Consider the following 19,192-nt stretch of genomic DNA (forward strand, 5'->3'; position numbering starts at 1 on the left):
ATCTCTTTAGCATGTAAAAGCACAAAAACGAGGCGCTAAAGACTTTTTCCACTGCAAAGGTAGACCTGAACGTTGATGGTCTGAACATTACCTCTCTAACAACCATTTTGAGCATATGCCAATTTGATACTTAAGACCAAGAGGCTGTCAGATGCCAAAAAAAAACAAACAAAAAAAACACTGTAGCTGCTTTCATGATACTATTTTTTGTGAGATTTTGTCCTCTGGATTTCTCCAGACTCTGGTCTCAGTTGGGTTAAGTTCTTTCATTTATTGGGTTTTACTGTGCTTAAATTGCTTCGTTTACTCAGATGGATTAAGTTTACAGATTAGTTTTTGAACTTAAATGGTTTCTAGCAATCAGTTGCCTCCAATGGGTTGAGTTACCTTAACTTTTTGGGTTTTACAGTGTTGGAATGAACATGCTATCTCAAATATGACATAATACTTTTTTTCTTGGCAAAATATATTTATTCATTTTTTTCTGGATTCCTTTTTTATTATTATGTGTTTATTTGAGCAATTAGGCTACAAATACAACAAACTTGATTAGTCTCTAGGTATTGAGAGAGCACTTTGATTATACCCTTGCTCAATTGTTGAACTTTAGACTGAGAAAAATGCTTTAATATTTATGTGTAATTTATGAAAAGAAGTTACGTTTGTAGACAGGGCTCAAATTATACATTGATGAATAATAATTATTAATATTACTTAGGATACAGATCAGAGCAAACTATTTCTTTAGCATTAAAGGGCTTCTTCGATAGAGATATTATATATCTCCATATAATTCGCACCCTGTTGTCACGCACAGCTTTAATCGGAAAGTTCTGGAAGCTCATAATTCATGCAGAGTTCTGTGATGTACAGATACTGCTTGTATATTTGTCTTTTATTGATAATTAAGTTGAAATTAAGTGAAAGTTCTTGGAAATAGTTCTAATAATAAAATAGTTTCAAAATGCACCTGCAAACTGTATTTACTCTCATGTATTTTGTTGTTGAAGTTTTTTTTTGTTAATTACCAAGAACCCAATGGGGTGTTTTCCCCATGTCTTATCACAACCTTAAACGGCCATGAAACCACCCACTTCAAGTCTACCTCAGAATTAAAAAAAAAAAAAAAGCATCATAATGGGCGTGGAGCAATGCAAGCAGAGGGAGGAGTGGGCGTGGCTAGCAGAGCATGGGAGAAAGAGGGGAGAGAACAACTGTTGTCAGTTGGCTCAAAAAATGAGACACAAACCGTGAGTCGCTGCATGATTTTATAGTTTACAAAGTTAAAATGCAACGAAATAAACAGTAATTTAATGTCCTGCTACATTTGTTATTCGTATTTCATATACGCAAAACCACAATTTATATTATAATAAAGTTAATCATGTTCATATAAACACTATAAACAAGGAGGACTGCTCTCCTCCTCAATCTCCGGGTCTGAATGCTGAACGCTTTATTTCAACCATTCCTTGTCTATTTTAACCATTAGCCCAGCCTGGAGGACTTTTATCTACTCCGGAGGATTTTAAACATGTGGGAACATGGCAGCACGGATGGGTGATCTGTCTAAATGTGAAAGAACTCAACTGATAAAAGACAAAGTTTAACATTCTCCAATTCTCACACTACTCTCCCAACAAAAATGCTTGCTGCACACAAACAGTTTTGCTGTATCGGCCCTGACAGCATCTCGGTGAAAAACATGCAACAAACCCCATGGATCATGGAAACAAATGCATATGACCCTTCATGAATGGCTAAATGCTGCGTGTTGTATGCTGAGTCCATGGACGCGGTCTCACCCAGTCATCAGCATAGGGCAGTGATCACCAATTTCTCTCCTGGAGGTCCGGTACCCTGCAGGGTCTTGCCTCAACACACCTGCCTGGGTGTTTCAAGTATACCTAGTAAGACCTTGATTAGCTTGTTCAGGTGTGTTTGATTAGGGTTGGAGCTAAAATCAGCAGGACACCGAACCTCCAGGAACAAGTTTGGTAAGCCCTGGCATAGGGTCTCACAGCTTGGCAGGTCAGGTCTGCCTGGTCTTCGAAAAGTATGTGCAGTCATGAATAATTAAGAAGCAGAGTCTACTCATAGGATAAGAAACCTCCGCTATGAATAATAATGAGAAACTGACGCGTCATCACTTCACTAGTAGATTCGTGCTACGTCAGCGATTTTGATCCCGCCCCAAAAATTATTTTAAACCCAGAAGCTGAAATTATCTGGCAAAAGTTTAAAATGATGCAGTTTTCCCCAACAGTTAAAGCTGAAAGCTGCTAACATTGTCTAAACTGATGCTCAACACAATTCTAAAAAAAGTACTCGAGGGTGTCTTAAACATTTAACATTTATAAAACTTGTAATTACTTGTTTTAAAAGAAAAAATTAAGGCATGACTATAAAAGAATTCCATCAATCATTTTTTACAATTATTTTTCCCTGTACACAACTCTTAAACGTGTCATACAACAAAGATTTTTGTGACCAACAGTGGTATGGTAATGTTATTAATAGTGCTATTTTTTATTATAAATCTTTTTTGGAGCCTCGGTCACAGTTAATCACATTTGTATGAGTTTGAAATGTCTTCAGGGTAAACAATCTGTTCCTTTATGATCTAAAAAATGATACAAAGCAAAGTTACCTAATACTTGCTCCTTCGGATTAGATCTCTCAAGAGAAAATTTAAAGACACAAAGATTAAAGACAGAACATACATTCTTTAATACCAATCAGTCTTAATTATATTTCTTTGATTACGTGTAAAAGTAATACTCATAAGAAATGAAATAAATAAGAAGAGCTTGGAGGCACTATAGCTATTAACAGCATGAAGTAATTTGTCCACATGCTTCTCTTGTTAAAGTTGTTTCTGTATGCTAATGACTCTGTGCCATTGAAAGTCAGTCATATGTGACAGTGTCATTAATGGCTTCTCAAGTCTCTCATTCACTCTCTGTTTATGGTGGCAGCTTGCTCTTGATTAAAAGACTTTAATAAGACGTACATCTACTGTTCTTCCACCCTTGACTGACTGGGCCATACAAACATTTAAATGAACTTAGTGAGTCTTAAGTTGGTGTTCATTACAACTGCACAGAACTAGATATGTATTGAAAAAATAAGTGCAATAAATTATATATACAGTTGAAGTCAGAATTATTAGCCCCCCTTTGATTTACTTTCTTTTTTTAAATTTTCCCAAATGATGTTTAACAGAGCAAGGACATTTCCACAGTATGTCTGATAATATTTTTTCTTCTAGAAAAAGTCTTATTTGTTTAATTTTGGCTAGAATATTTTTTTTAATTTATTAAAACAATTTTAGGGTCAAAATTATTAGCCCCTTTAAGCTATACATTTTTCCAGTTGTCTACAGAACAAACCATTGTTATACAACAACTCTCCTAATTACTCTAACCTGCCTAGTTAACCTAATTAACCTAGTTAAGCCTTTAAATGTCACTTTAAGCTGTATAGAAGTGTCTTGAAAATATTTAGTAAAATATTATTTACTGTCATCATGGCAAAGATAACATAAATCAGTTATTAGTAATGAGTTATTAAAACTATTATGTTTAGAAATGTGTTGAAAAAATATTATCTCAGTTAAACAGAAACTGGGAGAAAATAAACAAACAGGGGGCTTGTTTTTTATTATTATATTATTTCTATGACATTATACATTTACACTTTAATAAAATATTGGTCAAAGATTAAAACAGACTTTTTTTTCTATTCAATAAATTATTTATTATTTGATTTGCTAAATGCAGATTCAGTGCAACAATATTTCCTTCACCCAAACATTGTTAGACATATCTAGAACAAGAATCATGTAACAAATTTTAAGAATCAAATAACAAATAAGAATCAAATAACAAATTTTAGAGTTTTCTTTTTTATACATTACCTATTTTATCAACATTTTAAACATACTATAATACAACTACAGAATACTATAATTGAAAACAAAGTAATAATAATAATAATTTAAGACACACTTCTGTACTTCTTATACTAATATGCACACAATACTGGAAGTATCAAAATCATAAAGGTGCTTAAGATAACAATTTGGACCCTTGAAATGATACTGCCTCAATGACAACTTGTGTGCCTTTATTTCTGAGAGTGTTGGACATCTCTGATTTAAATTATTACTGAACAGAGAAAAACCCAATTTTGTGAAATAAAAAAAACTTTTGAACAGATAAATTAAAAAACAGTAATTAAAGAGACACAAAAAGGGGTCTATTATACTTCCACTTAAAAAAAAAATGAAGATTTGCATTTAAATTTACACTAAGAACTAAAACTGTTCTCCTAACAGAAGAATCACTCAAAACGAAGTTTGACTCAAAGTAATAATTGTCAGCACTGTACAAAAAATATTCCCATTATTTTTTATGGTAATAGCCTGAGGCAATTCAAAAGTACATCTTTATCTCCACTTGTCATACTTTCTCACCTATTTTGTTCTAATACAGCTGGTAATTTGAAAAAAAAATTTTTTTTAAATTTCATTTCAATAATACTAAACTCTAATGTGTACAAATCAGAATCTGCATATTGTTCAAAATAGAACCCTAATGCAAATTGTCACATTTTGTTGATTCATCAACCATTGACCCGATGACCTGACATGACCCATCACATAGCCTGACCTCTTCTTTGGCCCTCTCATTCTTAAATCAATGCATATGTTGAAACTGGACAGAGATAACAAAAAATTATTGATAATCATAAATGGCTTTAGCTATGCAGCTTGACGTATATTGACTAATAGTGCCGCGGCATACTTTTGGTTAACAATCAGCTGCATACCAGGAAGAAGCTTTCATTGTAGAAAATCTATAGGTGGAGGTGACAGCCAGAAAGGTGTCTTTAAAAAAAAGCGAAGGTCCAGGTTGGGGGGTGCTACTGAAAATAGAGCTGTTGTCGTGGGTGGAAGAAGTGGGGGAGGGGAAATCCAGAGGCTCAGAGCCAGATGGTCATTGATATATTGAGGTGGCCCAGTTACAGTATGCTTTAGCATCTCTGGAACATGAGGACACACTGTACTTTAGTTTTACGTTTTGTCTTGGGGTATTAAACAAGAATGATGATGATGTATAGTATGTGACACTTGGACTCATCCCTTATTAGAAACTCCGTTGCTGAAATACTCCTGAGACTCCTGATTAAGCATGGAGACACATTTTTAGTGGGTTGAATAAAAGCTGGTGGGTGTGCTTTTTTTTTTTTTTTTTTTTCAACAATCATAAAATCATCATTTGGTCTTTACAACTCCAAGGCCCAGAAAATTGCATTGCACAGTTTATTGATACATTTAATGATGCCATCCATCAGTGATAGTCTTCATATCTTACATCTGACTTCACATCATAGAGGAACAATGAAGTTTACAGTGCTCAGAATTTTTTTGGTTTAGTCCTTTTATTAAAATGGGGTCGGCACAGCGGATTAAATATGTGGAATAAATATGTTTTACGCAGTTGATGCCCTTCCAGCCGCAACCCATCACTGGGAAAACATCCATTCACACTCAATCACACACATACATTATGGACAATTTAGCTTACCCAATTCACCTATAGGTTATGTCTTTGGACTTGTGGGGGAATCCGGAGCACCCGGAGAGATTTACAAAATTATTAAAAAAATAATTGGAAGGCTTTTGCTTTGTCCCCAAAGGTATACCTTCAATATTGTACATTGGAACAGTGTCTTGATCATGATAAAGAATGTGTATTGAATTTTTTCATATATCTGAGGGGTTCTGGCTTCTGGATTATTCTTGAGGGTACATAGTGACTATGTCTTTCTAAATTTATTTTATAATCTCCTTTTATTTTGGTCTTTGCTTAGAACATTAGTTAGGATGTCTAACAAAAACTGCTGCACTTGTTATGGGTTAATAGTACCACTATTGTCCTGCAAAAAAAAAATAACATTGCTTATTTATTGGCTTGCAACAATGTTAAATTTGTATTTTTTAAATTTATTTTTTAACAAAAGATATTCTATAGTTTGGCTAAGACTTTAAAAGGCAGTGCTTTTCGATCAGATTGTAATTATTTCTCTTTTTTTCCCCCAGTCTGTTCTCAGTTCTCAAGGGGAGTTTATGCTATCTTTGGATTTTACGACAAGAAGTCAGTGAACACAATAACGTCGTTCTGTGGGACACTTCACGTCTCCTTCATCACGCCCAGCTTTCCCCTGGATGGAAATCAGCAGTTTATTATTCAGATGCGACCAGACATCAAAGGGCCTCTCCTGAGTCTCATCGAGTACTACAAATGGGACAAGTTTGCCTACCTGTATGACAGTGACCGAGGTAAAGCACCGCACTGCATTATTCATCACCATATGAACATGAAATACACGGGTTGATGAAAAAAACATTATAGATTTACTTCTTAATAGGACTTAATTAGTGTCTTGCCAGTAGGACGGCTTTCAGACGCATGAATCAGATGATTTGTTATTAGGCCTAATCATCACATTTGGATTAAATTGCCCTTATTTATCATTTTTACATAGTGTGTATCAAGTTTGTGCAAGTCTGCAGGATTTTAATCAATAAATGTATTGTCTTTCAAAAAGGAGCCAATGATCTAATTAACAATGATCTAAAATGGTGTAATTAGTGATTGTAGTCTCACTGCATACATGAACATAGTTATATTTTGCAAATGTAAATCATTTCCATCTTTGGTGTTATTTGGATGCAACAATGTCTGCTTTGACATCAAACACTGTAGTTGAGGCCTGTAAAAGTTTGGTTTGTATTGTCAGGATCAGGGCTAATGCTTGCATTGCTTCACCATCTGCACTGTGCATATCAAGTGCTGAGGATGTCTCCTGGTCTGAAATTGAAAAACGGTTCAGTTTCTGACAAATGCTGTAAGTGGTAAACTAATAGCACCAGATTGGGGGAGCTGACCAATCAGAGGACAGTAGGTTCTCATAACGGCAGAGTTTTAGAGAGATCCTTGAACAAACTGATTCAGACACTGTGAGAAAAAAAAACTGATGCTGTATGCATTATGAGAAACTTAAAGGCCCCGTGAGGTGCTTTGAAACTTGGATTTTTATTCAGTGTTTGACGTAATTTCAACTGAAACATGAAATATCCATTCCCCTTAAAATAACAGCCAAAGGCATTTCGTTTTTATCAGCTGAGCCAGTGAGAGTGGTTGAGTTCAAGTGCATTAAATGCAAAGCAAATGACATGAGTCTTGAAGGGGGCGGGACAAGTCAGATACAACAGAGCATTTGATTGGTCAGAAAATTTGATGAGAAACTGAAGTATGAGTTGATGTAAAAAATGTTGATCCATTTAGGTGGAAGTGACAAACTTCAAATATTGAATGTTTATTTCTTCTAAATGCGAATTTTGTCACTGTTTTGGAGTACACTAGCTTATAGATATCCTTATCACTGTAAAAAAGCTAGTTTTAACACACAATTCCTTCATGTAATCCCAACACAAATCAGTTAAGTTAAACAATTTTTTTTTTTACAAATTTAAATGGACTGAACATAAAATATTTAAGCTAACCCCCCCAAAAAAAACTCATTGTGTGTGTTGATTCAGCTCATTTTAAATACGCAGTTAGAACAAGCAGCAAAAAAAAATCACGTTTTGAGTGCATACTGACACCTAAAAAAACTTTATTTAATTTTCACAAGGACTTTAAAGGGTTTTTGACCATGGATAAATGTTATCCTATACTGGAAAACATCCAAAAGAATACCAGGAATCTTTAAAACACTGTTATGGGCCACTTTAAGACAGTTTACTTTAATTAAATATGAGTAAAGTGTCTTTATTGCTTAGATTTAAAGCTCTGTTTCCATTTGGTCTTTACTTGCATTGTCAGTGAGTCAATCTCAAATAGTCAGTCCAGTAGCATACGTTTCACTTAGTATTAATGTGCATTTAAATGCGTCTCCTCTCCTGTGACCACTGTGTTTGGATTTCATACAAACTTTTCTCTTTTACTTTGTCACTTTTGCCAGAGCACTCAATACAGCACATGAATACTGTTGAATAAACCCTTGTTACTCTGTATTCAAACAGATAGAAAATAAAGTGAATAAACAGGACATGCACGGCAACTATGATTTTAAACATAGTCCATGTTAATACAATGCAGTAAAGAATGAGTACCTTATTTTCATAACACATCCCATAACCATCTTTGTAGGTGGACTTTTGTTGCTGTTTGAATGCATTTGAGCACATGCCCTTTTACATTGCAAAGGCAATACTATCACCTGCATGTTCAATGTCCTCTAGACATGCCAAAAGTGGAAAAACAGCTGAAAAACCTGCATACATTTGTATTCAGTGTAATCCATTTTAATCCGTTTGACCAAACACATCTCAATAACAGGTATAAACAAGGTCCAAAGTTGGTACATAGGGTTAATTTTCCCTGACCTTTCATTTAAATGGAGAGAATATGGTATAACCTTATAGATTTTATACAGTAGTATGATGCTATACGTCCGCAATAGGTAATAATGTGACCCTGGACCACAAAATCATACAGGATTTTTGCATAACCTAAAAGTTGAATAAATAAATTTCCAATTTATTTATGGTTTATTGGGAAAGGAAAATGTTTGGCCAAGATATAACTGTTTGAAAATTTGGAATTTGAGTTTTGAATTTCAGTATGAAATTTACACAAAAAACCTTAATTGAACATGATCTTTACTTAATATTATAAATATATTTGCCATAAAAAAATATTTTGACCCGTACAATGCATCTTTGCCTATTGCCAAATACACTACCTGACAAAAGTCTTGTCATTGATCCGAGTTATAAGTGCAACAAATAATAACTTGACTTCTAGTTGATCATTTGAAAAAGTGACATAAGGTCGATTTTTCTAATGAATCATCTGTTGATCTGCATCAGAATCATCACAGATACTTCAGAAGACCTATTGGAACCCGCATGGACCCAGGATTCTCAGAAATCAGTCAAGTTTAGAAAAAATCATGGTTTGGGGTTAAATTAGGTGGGGGGTTGGGGGGGCTGCAAGAGATCTGCAGAGTGGATAGCAACATCAACAGCCTGAGGAAAGGAAAGGCAAAGTCTTCAGTAGGGTAGCGCTCCTTCTCATACTTCAGCCTCCACATCAAAGTTCCTGAAAGTAAAGAAGGTCAAAGTGGTTCAGGATTGGCCAGCCAGACATGAACATTATTGAGCATGTCTGGGGTAAGATGAAGGAGGAGGCATTGAAGATGAATACAAATAATCTTGATGAACTCTGGAAGTTTTCCACTTCACCATGACTTTATATTCTATACTGGACATTATTTCTGTTAGTGAGAAGACTTTTGTCTAAGCAAAGTCAGACCTTACTGTTCTAATTAAATAATTGAAAATAAAGGCATGATCATATTTTATGTTGGTAAAATAAGCGTAATCTAGAGGACTTTGCCTTTTATATAAGCCACTTCTGATTCTAAATGATCAACTAGACGTCAAGATATTATTTGTTGTACCTAAAACTTGGATAGGCGACAAGACTTTAGTCAGCTAGTGTATATACTAAAGCAACATAAAACTGGTTTTGTGGTAGCAAAATGGCTGTTGTATTTAGAATATTCATACATATTTTAAGGATATTAAGATACTATACTGTAGCTTGTCAGAAGGCATCAAAGCAATCGAAGGTCTGTTTTTCTGGATTGAGCAGGGTTTACAGCATTTTTAAAGGTTTGTTTTGTGTTTGTTGGCCTTCGTTTCAAAGCCTCAAGATCGTCTGTCTCTTTTTTTTCTTTTTCTTTCTCCATTTCTTTTTTTCACCCTCTCGTTCGCACATTCTTTGACAGTTGTGAAGGTTGATCGCTTTGTGGCATAAATGACAATGGTTGACGCATCTCTCTGAGGACTGTGGTGTCATAAACATCTGTGTGTTTCATCAGATGCAAGGTTGCAACATAATTTTTCTGTGATGAAGATCAGCATGCACATGAGCCATTTATCATTTATGAATATCAATTATGCACCCATAATCCAATGCTCCCCCCCCAAAAAAAATCTTTTTTTGTGTGTGCATTTGCTTGTTTGCTTTCATTGTGGGCTGAATCTGCATTATTTATTTCAGATTCATGTGGTTTTGTGTGGGATGTAAACGTGTGTCAAGGTGCATATTTTATTACCTGTCATACTAATTAGGTCAGTTGGCGCTGTATTTCCATGGCAACCATTGTGCTGTGTGTGTTATTAATGTGTCATGGTTACAGTGTGAGAGCAGCAGCACAGCGCCTGTGGTCATGACGGATTCCACTGGTGAGAGCTGACGTAGACGCAAACTTAACGTCACTTCCAGCATTTCACTCCTCTGTTTGAGTACATAATAGCATGTGTGAAGCATCTTTTATGATAGATAGCAAATATTTTTAGATGACTTGAATGCTAAAGTATTTAAAAAACAAAGAGGATAATGAGAACATACATTTACTAGTTTTATACAACATTAAGTCATTTCAAAATGGTGGTGTGTTTTTTTAAAACTATTATTTGTGACTGATACAGTTTTAGTAATTAAGCTAAGCTACCTTACCTTACTTACACTTGAGTTTACAGAGTATTTTTTGACTAACAGTTTAAAAAAACAATAAAAGGAAAACAAAATAATAAAATAGATTTTAAATCCATTAGTTAAATAAAATTAATATTAACATTTTCAGTTATGACTTTCAATTAACAAAATAATTTTATTTGTATTTATTTTGTCTTTTGTTATATAAATGTTATTTCTGTGTTTTTTTCATCATTTAATGCATCCTTGCTGAATAAAGATGTTAATGTAATACATATACTCACTGGTGACTTTATTAGGTACACCTTACTACCAGGTTGAACCCCCTTTTCCTTTTAGAACTGCCTTAATTCTTCATGGGATAGATTTAACAAGATACTGGAAATATTCCTCAGAGATTTTGGTCCATATTGACATGATAGCATCACACAGTTGCTGCAGATTTGTCAGCTGCACATCCATGATGTGAATCTCCCGTTTCACCACACCCCAAAGGTGCTCTGTTGAATTGAGATATGGAGACTGTGGAGGCCATTTGAGTGCAGTGAACTCATTGTCATGTTCAAGTAAGCAGTCTGAGATGATTCGCGCTTTATGACAGTGTGTTATCCTGCTGGAAGAAGCCATCAGAAGATGGGTACACTGTGGTCATAAAGGGATTTACATGGTCAGCAACAATACTCAGGTAGGCTGTGGCGTTGACACAATGCTCAATTGGTACCAATGAGCCCAAAGTGTGCCAAGAAAATATCCCCCACACCATTGCATCACCACCACCAGCCTGAACCATTGATTCAAGGCTGGATGGATCCTACCGGATGACCCTACCATCTGAATGGCGCAGCAAAAATTGAGACTCAGACCAGGCAATGCTTTCCAATTTTCTATTGTCCAAGTTTGAGTCTATGCAAATTGTAGCCATTCTCTGTAAACCCTAGAGATGGTTGTGTGTGAAAATTCCAGTAAATCAGCAGTTTCTGAAATACTAAGACCAGCTAGTCTGGCACCAACAACCATGCCAACACAAAAGTCACTTAAATCACCTCTCTTTGCCATTCTGATGCTCGGTTTAAACTGCAGCACATCACCTTGACCGTGTATGCATGTCTAAATGCATTGAGTTGCTGCCATGTGATTGGCTGATTAGAAATTTGCGTTAACGAGCAGTTGGACAGATGTACCTGATAAAGTGGCCGGTAAATAATGTTGTACTACAGTATTTTTAGTTGCCGAAAGTTACATGTGTAGTAAAGCGATTGTGGTAAAACTAGCTAAATGTATGTGTACATACATACACAAACACACTAAGAAATGTCTCCTCACACGGCACCGCATTTTGCAATGTCCTGGATAACTTTAACAGATGGAGGCATATAAACTTGTTGCTGAATTAAATATATAGTGCATGTTTTAGTAAAGAAATGGCTGATGCCTTAATAAAGAGTTTGTTCAAGCTTGATATTGAGCACTTTAGCAGAAAACAAATTCATAATTTATAACCATAGAAAGGCTTTTATTTTTAAACCACAGAGCGTGGAGGTGAATGTGACTGCTAGCCCCTGTGGCAGTTGTTTTGCTTATATAAATAATGTGGAGATTTTAGTTTTGCGTTTATTTCAGTGGTGCGGTTGTGAAGATTCAGTGCATTATTGCAGGACCGCAGACCTCTTGGGATACGTTCTTTGACTACACCTACATTAATTTTTGTGTTTTAAATTTACCTCAGTCCACATCAATATCGGTGTCTTCTTTCATTACTGTTACATTTTCTAGTTATTCAATTACTATATTTTTATTTGTAATCCTAAGTTTTTCCCATAGATGGTTTGCAGCTGGAAGACCATCCACTGTGTAAAACATATGCTGGATAAGTTGCCGGTTCATTCCGCTGTGGCAACCCCTGATTAATAAAGGGACTAAGCTAAAAAGAAAGTGAATCTATTCAACATGAGCATGATCTATTCAAAATTGGTCTCATGGTTGCTAGCATATCATGTGCAGACTGTACAAAGTAACATTTATGATTAGCAGCACTGCAAATCTCAACAGCACATCAAGTATGAATGAGTAAATGAATCATATTGTTTTCATGGTCCATATTATATGACATGAAAACAGATTTTTCAAATGTTTCCATTTTGCAGAACAAAAAGCTCTACTTTTGCAGGACAATGGTAGAGGAGAGGAAACGTAGAGGAAATGTTCCTGGATTTATGTAGACGTAGGCTCACTAGGCTATATCCAAAAATGCCCTGTATACCCTCAAATAGTGCACTATTTGAGGGAGCAGTCTTTTTTAGTGGTGTTCCAAACCATAGTAGACGTTTTAAGCAGCGGATGCCCTTCCAGCCACAATCTATTACTGGGAAACACCCATACACTCTCACATTTACACACGCACACATTCACTATGGCCAATTTAGTTCATCCAATATTACCACGTGCATGTGGACTGTGGTTGAAACGCAGCACCCAGAGGAAACCCACACGAATGAGGAAAACATGCAAACTCCACACAAAAATGCCAACTGGCCCAGCCAGGATTCGAATCAGCAACCTTCTTGCTATGAGGCGACAGTGCTAACCACTGAGCCACCGCACTCAAAACTAAATATTTTTTAATTAAAGTAACATTTGTGTACATGACAGAAATCAAAAGTCTTTGTTTCATTACTAATAGACAACTTGCTAAGAGTTAAATAACTGTAACAGGGTCTGACCAAGAACACTGTAAAAAATGCTGGGTTCCACCAGCCTGATCTCACAAGAAAACGTAAATATTTTACGTTTTGTCAGTTTAGTGGATAATTCATACGAGTTCAGTCGTACGAAATGGTACGATTTTAAAAAGGAGGCATGGCACCTAACCCCACCCCTAACCCCAACCATCATTGGGGGATGAGCAAATCGTACTAAATTGTACGAATTAGATCATACGAATTCATACGAATTAGCCACTAAATCAAAAAGTTACGAATTGCCGTGAGATCGTGTTGGTTCCACAGGATTCCTTCAACACAAATCGATCAAGTTAACAACTAATGCCAAGTTCAGACTGCATGATTTTAGCCATGATTTTGACTCGCCGACAGGTTTTGAGAAATCGCAGACAAATGCCTGAAATTACAGGCAAATCGGTGCTTGTGCACATGAGTAACAATCACACAATGTGAACTATCAAAGACGCGATCTGAGAGGATCGCAGATGAGAGGCCGATGCCTGTGAGATATTTGGAATGCTAAATATCTGGGGCTGTCTGCGATTCAAATCATGCCGTGTGAAATGAGTTTTGACTGAAAATAACATCGGCAATCGCCTACAGCTAATGAGAGAGCAGCATTCACATAAGTGTGTGTACCTGCAGGCCAGCGGGAGGTTGGGGAGAAGTAAAAGCGCTCATTTTTAGTTTCTTTAGCCAAGATTGTCATGCAGTGTGAAAACATCTGTGACACTATTACTTTGAAAATCATGCGGTCTGAACTCGGCATAAGTTATCCCAAAAACAATCTCAAGAATTGTGTTGATTTCACTCAATTTTATTAGTAGTTGAAAATCTAATCGATGTGAGGGATTCATCAAGCAACAAAGCATAGACAAAATGGCATCCCTTCCGATGCTTGAATAAGCTAACTTGTTTCATTCACTCATTAAAGTGAACTAAATTAATAAAATAATGTAGGGAATAGTGAATAAAGATATAGAAGGGCGATTTTAGATACAGCAACATGCTGAAAAAATAATTAATTGGATTTACTCCATTTTTTTAAGATAAATGGTTTCAAACAATTTACTTTTAATATATTTCAACTTAATTTGCCTATTTAAATTCAACTCATAAAATTTGTTTGCAACCAATTACCTTAAAACAATTGAGTAAATCCAATGAACCATTTTTTCAGTGTAGATTTTATCATCTCTTCTGGATGCTGATGAGCAGTGAAGTAACTGGAGCTGAGGGTCATTTCTTCACCCTGCCTGGATCTGGCATTTCGCTGTCCGTGGTCCTGAAGAGACCCAGAGCGACACTGACAAACACATATAGCCTCACACACTCACTAGAGCCTGTTATCATCAGGGACAGGTGCATCATAAATAACAACCCATGATTATGATGAACATACTAGAGCACCAGAATGCCTGTTTCAGTTTGTCTGGATCGGGCTTTTCCTTTTAGTTTGATTACTCCTCATCTCCTTCGTCTTCTACAATAATAGTTGGAGAGTGTCTTCTATAATCAATAAAGGTCTGGCAGCGCACAAAGACTAATTCTCCCTTACTGTGAGACTCATCCATAACCTGTGCATAATCAGGATGGTTAATTAAATCAGCCCAACACCTCAAACGATCTACAAAGATCCAGCTGTGTAGTGCGCACAGAGAGACAATGAGATTATGTAATACAGCTGACATCACAGCCAGGGATGGGGGCGACCTCATACTGAGAAACAAATAAGATATTGAACAAAACAGAAATTGACTTCACTTGTTACTTGAACAGATAAGTTTCGCTCAAGTTTAAGTTACAGGATTAGGAGCACTATGTAAATTAATACAAGTAAATACTGTTACAAGCCTGGTCAACGGTCAAGGAAGTAACATAAATAAAACACTCGACAAATGAAATACCTTTTAAGAACCCTTAGAGTCGGGTCCATTTATTCGGCTTTTTTTGTCACTTTCTTTTTTTTTTAAACACGCAAAACATGAAGCGTGTACCTCGGAGAGGACCAACAAGAAATAATAAACAAAAAGTATGCTCTACGGAAACACCCACAAAAAAACTATATACACCGAACAAAGAAAATAACAGAAATAAAAATACAATACTACAGTAAACCAAATTTACACACACAACACAGGAAGACACTCCACTTTCGATCTTAATATGTTAATGTAGAAGCTTATATAGAACAGTGGCCCAGCAAGACATGACATTTAAATATAATTATATATCCAGATGTGTAGCGGAATGACAATAAAGCTCAACTTGATTTGGACTTGACTTGATATTTATTAATAAAACCCTTTACTAAACAAAATAAAAATGGCTATACATTAAATTGTTAATTTGAATAGTCACCACACAATAATGAATAGGAAAACAGAAAGCAAATAATTCTAAAGGTGCTGTTGACTTGAAATTTTCTTCGGATGTTGATAGCAACCAAAGAAATCCATATATGCAAAGAAAACAAATCTGATTAGTTTACAAATCAAGTTATGTTTAGTAAAATGAATTGACTCGGGGAGAAAGTATTGAACACATGAAGAAAGCGAGGTGTAGATAGGCAGTGAAAGCCCAGCAGCAGCTAAAATTCTTCAGTAGTTATTCAGCAACCCTCTGCCCTTCCTCATTGTAAATCAATACCCACTGCTTCAGTCCAACATCTACATTATCAGGATGATGAAGATGAAACAAGAGTGGATGTTTCAGCAAAACAATAGCTGCGTTTCCATCCACCTATTTTTATGGTCATTTTGGATATGCGCATACAAAAACGGTTGATGGTAACGTCAAGATGCGCATAAATTTAGAAAATGCGCATCAAAAACGTATGCGCATAACTGAGTGGGAGTTTTACCCGATAAGAAAAGATGCGCATAAACTGCAATGGAAACACTTTTACTGAACAAATTCCAGTATGCGCATTTAAAAAAAAGTCACGTGATTTTGTTATACAAAAAACATGTGATCATAAAAATGTGTGTGAATGAACAAACCAGCAGGCTGAGCACACTGTTTAACATCTGAAATGTTTTTTTTAGGTCATTCTAAAACGCCTTAACCGTTTCAGTATTAGTGTTATAATATTATTAATGACCTCTAGAACTGTCAAGAGCTTCTGTGCTCCATGTCTCATGCATTCAAACGCCACCACGCATTCATTGTGTTGTAGTGTCTTCTGAGGTGCAAATCATTTATTTAATAAAGAAAAGACGCAGCTTCTCCTACCGTGGGAAATTCCATTTTTACTGTTGATATTTGGCGTCAGATAATCAGGAAGTGATAATTTTGTTCGCTTTGACTCGTTGGATAAAAACGCTGCATTATTCACAAATGTTTTATGCAATAATCCAGTTTTGTGCATAAAGTTAATTTGCATTTGTAAACTCTCAAATGGTTTCAGAAAAAGAAAATCAAGCTGTAGAATGGCCCAGCCATTCACCTGACCTGAATCCAATTGAAAATACAAAATAAAGATCATATTTGTTGAAGTCTGTGAACAAAAAAATCATATCTGAGCAATGCATGTGACTTCATTCTCCATTTGAGAGTCGTCTTTAAGCTGCCATCACCAAAAAAGCCTTCTACATAAAGTATTAAATACGTTTCAATAGTTCAATACTTTCCCCTTGTGTCACTTCGTTGTTTTTACACATAACTATATTTTCAGATTTTTTTGTTTTGTTTTACGTTTGTATTGTTTGGGTTTTTACCAAAATCTTGTTCAGTTCCATGTTAACAGCTCCTTTTGAAATATTATTCCCAGGAAAAAAACATGACGTGTTCAATACTTATTTTCCTCGCTGAATATAATGTTAAAGGAAAATACCACGTATGACCTGTAAAACTAGATTCACACTTATTTCTGAGTCAGAAGTTGTATGTATTTGCTTGTATTTGCTTGTATGCTTCTATTTAAATGGCCAAATTCAAATAGAAATCTTCGGTATCCATCTTTCAGGCATTCCTAGATTCAGAAGTGATTTTTAGAGTGTGCTGGAACAATAATGAACTGAAGTGCCATCATCTCATTTGCTCCTTAGTCTTTAAGTGACCCGCATCAGGATTTTTCGAGATTCAGAAGTGATTTTGGAGTGGGCTGAAGTAACAATGCATTTCAATCCCATCATCTCATTTGTTAGAGCTAATGTGCCTCTCTAACGAGTTTTTAATCACTTATCTCCAAGAATAGCTGTAAGTCTTGATCCTCGTGTCTCTGAGCTGCACATTAAGCTAAGGTTAAATAGGGGAGCCTACTGTGCCTTGTACTCCCTTCAATTTTTACCCATGATGATTCATTTTTTCAATTAAACACTACAATCAAAATGCATATCTAACACACAAACCTTCACTCTCAATGACAATCTGAGTTTATAAATTTTTCTTATAAATTATTATTGAAAAGAATTCTTAATTGTTTTCCTCTCATGTGATGGATGGAAAAACCTTATCTGTATCAAGTCCGTCATGGAGTAATTGTAAAACAAGCCATAAGATTCTATTTTAAATGAAATTATTTGGTTTGTTTTTTTATTAGAATTGGTTGAAATGTCTTAATGTTTAAAAAAAATATTTATTTTTTTCACATTGTACATTGTTGCCGCAGTGCTCTGATTGGTTAACTGACCCACACACTGTGTTGTGATTGGTCAGACAACCTCAATCTGTGTGTCTAAAAGCCAAAACTTGCTGGTAGGGCTTAACATATCAAATGAATAAAAAAGCAAGAGCAAACACAAGTTAAATAATATGAAGTAAATAATGCCACTGGTTTTAACGTCATCAAATAACGAGCCAGATTGTGACAAGGAAGAAGAAGAAGCAGATTAATTGGATCAAAGTTTGTATCAAAGAAAACCCTTTACAGTGGGATGTTTTTATTTTTTGAAATTCTCAAAACACAAAGCATCTCCACTACATTATTATAATGTCACATAATGTTTTTGTTTTTTTGGACAGCATCGTGCTAATGTTTCAAATGGTGATAGATGTTTTTTGTAAGCAGCAGAATATAGGAGACTGTTGGAGCTTTGTAAGATTGCAGTATGCATAGACAAACCTATTATATCTTAAAAGAAAATATAAAAAAAACATTTTATGGTTTGAGCAGTGTTGAGTGTAGAAAGAAATGGAAAAATAAACACATACAAAATTAAATTATCCCTTGTGCACTGTTCAAATTTTCTACCTTTTTGTTATGTTCGGGATAAAAACATCTACTAAATTAAACTGCTGTAAAAATGCATCAGATAAATATTTTTTATATCTGTTAATCAACCTCTGTCCTAATCAAAACTACTAAATCTTTTTTTAAACTCTTCAACTGCCAAGCTCACTAATAATGTAACTGATTTAGGGTGCTTTCACACCTACACTTTTGTTTCGGAACGTATCTCGTTTGCCCAGTTAGCGCGGTTCGATTGGCATATGTGAACAGGGCAATCGCGCTCTGTTCCGCGCCAAAGTAATCGCTCCGAGATCGCTTGAATGAGGTGGTCTCGGCTCGATTGAAACGAACCCTGGAGCGGTTCGATTGTAGTGAGAAAGCGATCCGATCCGAGCGCGGTTGTATCACTGTGTTTTATGGATATGTAATAGGCATATACGGCTATATGAAGAGAGAATTATGATTGGGGTGGGAAGTTTCGCGAGTCTCCGGATGCCCGCAAACGAGTGATGATCTGCCGGTAATCTCGCGTCTCCCTACAGGTCCTCAAATAGGCATCGTCGCGCACCCTTCTCACCCCTCCCCTCCGCATCTCTCCTCAGACACATCGCGCGCGCGCACCCTGTCAATCACCACCAAACCACCACTTCTCCTGACAGCTTAGCGGGACGCTGCAAAATAAACCCTGACACTGACCAATGTGAGGAGAGTTTACTCGC

At 35.8% G+C, this 19,192-nt stretch overlaps 2 protein-coding genes across 17 annotated transcripts in view; one reads left to right on the forward strand and one right to left on the reverse strand.

Moving 5' to 3' along the window:
• pdgfc (platelet derived growth factor c) overlaps window positions 1-19,192 on the reverse strand; it is a 298,659-nt gene that overhangs the window by 214,613 nt on the left and 64,854 nt on the right. The window lies entirely within an intron of this gene.
• Window positions 1-19,192, forward strand: part of gria2b (glutamate receptor, ionotropic, AMPA 2b) — a 67,503-nt gene that overhangs the window by 25,831 nt on the left and 22,480 nt on the right. For all 11 annotated transcript variants that reach the window (XR_012389369.1, XR_012389370.1, XR_012389371.1 and 8 more), the window contains 1 exon segment: window positions 6,107-6,346. Coding sequence is in view for 6 of the 11 variants with exons in the window: in XM_068213152.2 (XP_068069253.1) it covers window positions 6,107-6,346 (240 nt within the window). In the remaining 5 variants the exon portion in view is untranslated.

This window comes from Danio rerio, chromosome 14 (genome assembly GCF_049306965.1).
Source record: "Danio rerio strain Tuebingen ecotype United States chromosome 14, GRCz12tu, whole genome shotgun sequence".
NCBI classification, from domain to species: domain Eukaryota; kingdom Metazoa; phylum Chordata; class Actinopteri; order Cypriniformes; family Danionidae; genus Danio; species Danio rerio.